The 5,838-nt window shown below is 44.6% G+C and overlaps 1 protein-coding gene across 1 annotated transcript in view; it reads left to right on the top strand.

Annotated features, from left to right (window-relative positions):
- The window catches only part of LOC106546459 (B-cell receptor CD22), a 34,377-nt gene extending 31,496 nt beyond the window's left edge, over positions 1-2,881 (top strand). Inside the window, exon 14 of the mRNA XM_087727827.1 lies at positions 1,503-2,881. Coding sequence (XP_087583953.1) covers positions 1,503-1,673 — 171 coding nt within the window. The 3' untranslated portion in view covers positions 1,674-2,881. The remainder of the gene's footprint in view (positions 1-1,502) is intronic.
- Positions 2,882-5,838: the final 2,957 nt, after the last annotated feature.

Raw genomic sequence — 5,838 nt, 5'->3', positions numbered from 1 at the left:
TGACTGCAGTTCTGCAGTTCGGCTGTTCAAATCTCAGCGGCTCAAGGTTGACTCAGCCTTCCATCCTTCCGAGGTGGGTAAAAATGAGGAGCCGGATTGTTGTTGGGGACAATATGCTGACTCTGTAAACCGCTTAGAGAGGGCTGAAAGCCCTATGAAGCGGTATATAAGTCTAACTGCTATTGCTATTGCTATTGCTAATAGAAAACAGCAGTGTCGGCAGTGTTCGTCCCAGGTTTCATCCATAAAGTAAGCTGACAAATGCCCCCCCCCCCTCAAAGAAAAATAAAAAAGAGTTGTTCACTAAGAATAATTAAGAAAAAACTAAGGGAATTTGAAAAACCACAAGGCAAACTTTGATAGAGGTACTTTGACTTCAGATCAGTTTTGATTAGGTGACATTCAAAAGATGAGTTTCACTTAATCCATTAAGGTAAAGGTTCCCCTAGCACATACTGTCATTTCCGGCTCTAGGAGGCGGTGCTCATCTCTATTTCAAAGCTGAAGAGCCAGCGTTGCCCAAAGACGTCTCCATGGTCATGACTAAATGCTGAAGGCACACAGAACAGTGTTACCTTCCTACCAAGGGTGGTACCTATTTTTCTACTTGCATTTTTACATGCTTTCGACCTGCTAGGTTGGCAGAAGCTGGGACAAGTCACGGGAGCTCACTCTGTTACACGACACTAGGGATTCGAACCGCCGAGCTGTCGACCTTTCTGATCGACAAGCTAAGCATCTTAGCCACTGAGCCACCATGTCCCACTCACTTGACCCATTCGGTCAGGTTAAAAAAATGTGGTCTACTCTGACAGATCATGGCTCTCCAGAATTGTAGAGTGGAATAATTCTCAGGTCCTTTGAAGGTGCTGATGACTGGACCTGTTCACATTTAAGTACAGGTAATCCTTGACTTTCAACAGTTTACTTAGTGACCATTCTAAGTTACATTACTGAAAGAAAGTGACCCCTTACTCTTTTTCACAGTTATGACCTTGTGGCTTCCCCATGATCATTGTGATCAAAATTCATAATGCATGACAACGAGTTCATACTTATCACCCTTGTTGTATTTGAAGGTCACAGGATCACCTTCTACAACAGTGTTTCTCAACCTTGTCAACTTGAAGGTGTCTGGACTTCAACTCCCAGAATTCCCCAGCCAGCATTTGCTGGCTGGGGAATTCTGGGAGTTGAAGTCCAGACATCTTCAAGTTGACAAGGTTGAGAAACACTGTTCTACAACCTTTGTCCAAGCAAAGTCAATGGGAAAAACTGATTCACTCAACAACCAGCTTACTAACTTATCTCCTGTAGTGATTCACTTAACAACTGCGGCAGGAACGATGATAAAATGGGGCGAAACTCCTTGACAAGTGACTTGCTTAATGATGAAAAAAAAATTGGGCTCAGTTGTGCTCGTAAGTTGAGGACTACCTGTATAATGTCCACCCGGATCTAATATCCTTTACCTAAACAAGTTCCTTCTCCTCCTATTTTAGAATGATACCAAGGTGGATTATGAGAATGTGATGAAGAAAGAAGAAGAAGAAGAGGAGCTGCACTATTCTTCCTTGGTCAACCTAGCGCCACGCTCCCGCCCCATCAACGCTGACTTAGAAACGGATTCTGAATCCGAAGGCAGCATCCAGTATGCAGCTCTGAAGCACTGATCTGCTCAAGTTTGCAGAGATCAGGACTCTCCCGCTAGGGAGTGGGAAGGGATTTAGAGTTAGGTGTGTCTAAAAAGCTTTCTCTTTACAGCCAAGTATATCAGAGTTCTGTGGGTAAAAGAAGAAAGATGAAATAGGATACAGGCAGTGGTGGGATTCAAATAATTCAACAACCGGTTCTCTGCCCTAATGACCAGCTGAGTAAGCGGGGCTCGGTGGTCATGTGACTGGGTGGGAGTGGCTAACTCAATGGCACTCAGGTCGATGGGCCCTTCGCCTTAGCTGTAACAATGTAAGAAGGAGAGGCAGTTTCTGTAAGCAGGGCAATAAAGATTAGGCTAGAAACAACACCAGAATGTTTCCTTCCTGCCTTCCTTACAGGATTAGCCCTGTAAAGTGGACAAAAAATATAAAAGGTTTCCAACAACAGGGTGTTCCAAACTGCTTAGAAGGTTAACAACTTGTTCTCCTGAATAGGTGCGAACTGGCTGAATCCCACCACTGGATAAAGGGCTAATAAAACCAGCATTTATGTTTATATTGTGTGTCCAAGTCAACAACAGGATCTATATGGCTGGTATAATGGTCAGCTTTCAACGCATAAACCTAATTCACTAGTTTTTTTTCATGACTGCTAAAGCTTGCTCTTCTCTGTCTGATATTCAACCCACCCTTAGAAACTATTATAGAGCAATTTGTTCATATAGATGCTTTTTTCCCCAAGAGGCAACTGGACTTTCTTGTTTTTCTTTGAAGGCATTTCACTTCTCATCCAAGAAGATTCTTCCGCTCTCCCAAAGTGCACAGCTAAATGTCTATGGAGAGTCTCAGTCATCCAAGTCACAGTCGCCCAAAAGAAGCTTTTCCCCCCCCAAAGAGGCAACTGGTGTTTCTTATTTTTCTTTGAAGATGTTTTGCTTCTCGTCCAAGAAGTTTCTTCAGTTCAAAAAGCACCTTTGGGGACAACTATGACTTGGATGGCTGAGAATCTCCATAGACTTGTTCATATAGTTTGGTTCTTTCAATTCTGACAAATAGGACTTTTTCAGGGATCTTCCTGAGTAGACAACCTGAATATGCTACCTAGGCCATCAAATTGTCTTGCGTTGTATCTTCTGCCATGGCACAGTTACTTCTAGCTTACCGGTTCCAACCATGTAAGATCTATCACCAATCAATTCTTCAAAATAAATTAAGCTATAATCTCAGATACGGTTTTCCTTCTGTGCTTCTAAGAGTAGAGTTAGGTATCTTCAGCCAGGTATGTTAAATCGAGCTATCTCACCTTGGTAAGTAGCGGTGATTTTGTAGATGTGGCTTCATGTGTTGGGCAAACTGAGCCCATTTGGTTGGTGCGTTGTTCAAAAGAGCCAAGGTGGCGCAGTAGTTAGAGTGCAGTACTGCAGGCCACTTCAGCTGAACTGCTATCTGCAGTTCAGCGGTTCAAATCTCACCAGCTCAAGGTTGACTCAGCCTTCCATCCTTCCGAGGTGGGTGAAATGAGGACCCAGACTGTGGGGGCAATATGCTGACTCTGTAAACCGCTTAGAGAGGGCTGAAAGCCCTATGAAGTGGTATATAAGTCTAACTGCTATTGCTATTGCTAAAAGAAGCTCATAAAATTGGGTATGACAGTGGTGAAATTCAATTTTTCTTACTACTGTGGGCATGGCTTGGTGGGCATGGCAGGGGAAGGATGCTACAAAATCCCCATTCCCTCCCTACTCCTGGGGGAAGGATATTGCAAAATCTCTGTTCCCACACCACTCCAAGGGAAGGATACTGCAAAATCCCCCTTCCCTCCCCACTCTGGGGCCAGCCAGAGGTCATATTTATCACTTCTCCAAACTACTTAAAATTTCTGCTACTGGCTCTCCAGAACCTGTCAGAACCTGCTGGATTTCCCTCCTGGTATGACTCACTTTACAACTGCCTTCTCAGCAACAGAACATCTGGTCCCAATTGTCATTGTAAGTCAAGAACACCCTATTATCTGTTATGGGGTCATTCCAAAATGTATGATGGCACATTTTTATATATTTAGGGACAAGCTCATTCTGGGTTGTCCTCCAATGTTCAGAAGGTTTACTTTCCCACTGAAACAGCTTCCTGTTTTTCTACCTCTGTCCCAAGATGTGGTGGGGTTCTTCTTCTTTTTTTGTGTGTTCTTATTTGTTTTCTGGATGATAGATGGAGTCAAGTTGGTTTTCTCCTTGCCTGAGGTTCTTCTAGAAAGACTGTGGCAGGGGTGGGTTCCTGCCAGTTCTAACCTCTTCTATAGAAGAGGTTCCACAAATTTATAGTGCCGTTTAGAACTGGTTCCAGCTCCCTTCCCCCACCCATCCGCCCATCATCAAGATGAAGAGTGAGAGGAGGAATTCTGGGAGTTGAAGTCCACAAGTCTTAAAGCTGTCAAGTTTGAACACCCTGGGGTTTTTTTTCCTAAAGGGTTAGGGGTGCAAGGGTCTTGTAACTTGAAAGCTTTAAGACTTGTGTGCTTCAGTGCCAGAGTTCCTGAGCCAACATGACTGAAGGAGGAATTCTGGGAGTTGAAGTCCATAAGTCTTAAAGCTGTCAAGTTTGAACACTCCTGGGGTTTTATTTTTCTAAGCCAACATTTTGGTTGCTAAGCAAGAGTGTTGTTAAGTGAGTTTCACCACATTTTACCAATTGGCCATGCCCACCCAGTCACATGTCTGGCAAGCCACTCCCACCCGGCAAGCCACTCCCACAAAGCAGGCCACACCTACAGAAGAGGTTCTAAGAAATTTTAAAACCCACCACTGGGCTGTGGGTATAATCTCTCATAGAATTCATTTTCCTACTATCCGTGTTTCCCTGAAAATAAGGCCCTATATTATTTTTTTTGCCTCCAAAAAAAGGCACCAGGTCTCATTTTCGGGGGCAGGGGGGGATGTCATCCATGGACTCAACTCACTTGCTCCTGTTGCCTCTGGTCTTCTTTTTGGCCTTCAGGAGTTTCTTCTGTGGCTGGCAAGGTCTTCATGGAAGCCTTGCCAGTGGCAGAAGAAATGGGCGCAGATATGTGAGCTCTGGCTGCAACTGTCTAAAGGTAAGTATTAGGGCAGCTTCACCCTCCATTTCCACCCTGGCTTAATTTTTACCCGTTCACCCTGGAGTGGGCGGCGTCTTAATTAAGGTTTGGAGGGGGAGTAGGGCTTATATTGGGTGTGTGTGTAAAAATCAAGCTAGGACTTACTTTTGGGGTAGATCATATTTTCAGGGAAACACGGTAATAGCAGAATGTGTTCCCCATGACTAAAAGCTCCTTTGCATAAAAACCAACTTGCTAGAAATGTAGAACAGAAGAGAAATATGCTGGGCTGTAGATTTTTCCCCCCTACTTGCTGGGGAGGGAGTTTTTTTTTTAAGGAAAGGAAGAATCCATATACCAATGTTGTAATGCTGTAATCCATACCATACAGGCCGATTTGGAAATCTGCTTCCCCTTTCACCAATTTATTAAGCACCAGAGAAAAATGACAATTTGAAGAAGGAAGGTAGAGTGGGGTACCTATTTCCTCGTCAAATGCTAGGCGTGCAAATGGGATGACTTTGCAAGTCATCCTTACCCCCTCTCTCCCTGGGTAGAGCATCCTTCATCCGCAAGCTTTAGTGGCATTTAAAGATACCAGCCGTCAGCAAGTCAACAAACATCGTTGGAGGAAGGAGCTGGTGTGGGGAGAGGGTAACCGTGCCCACCACTTAGAGAGAAAGCAAACAACAGCTGTAGGCAGGGGAGGTAAAACAGCAATTTGGTCAATATTCTTCTTTCATTGGCTAGATAACTGTCAGAGAAGTCATTAACGGGCTCGGTTTCCCCTCTAACCAATCCCTGACCCTTGGGCCCTCTGGTCAGATAACATCACTCTGTTTGCTTTTGTGCCACGCAATTCTGCCGCAGGTTGATCTGCGGTGGAAGTCTGGCTGATTGACGAGGCTGTTTTTGTTGGCAGAATAGAGTTAAATGTAGTGTAGCAAAATGCTCAGCTGTCTGGGGGTGGACACGCCTAGCGGGCTGGATGCTTCCAGGAGATGCTGACTCCAGTGCCTTCAGAAACTCCGGAGCTTCGGATACTGTACCAAAAGAGCAATAGCACTTAGACTTATCTACCACTTCGCAGTGCTTTGCAGCCCTCTTTAA

The sequence above is a fragment of the Thamnophis sirtalis genome, unplaced genomic scaffold, assembly GCF_051295495.1.
Source record: "Thamnophis sirtalis isolate CommonGarterSnake01/CBP01778 unplaced genomic scaffold, rThaSir2_p1.2 scaffold_13, whole genome shotgun sequence".
Classification (NCBI taxonomy): Eukaryota; Metazoa; Chordata; class Lepidosauria; order Squamata; family Natricidae; genus Thamnophis; species Thamnophis sirtalis.
This window is presented reverse-complemented; position numbering and strand designations above follow the sequence as displayed.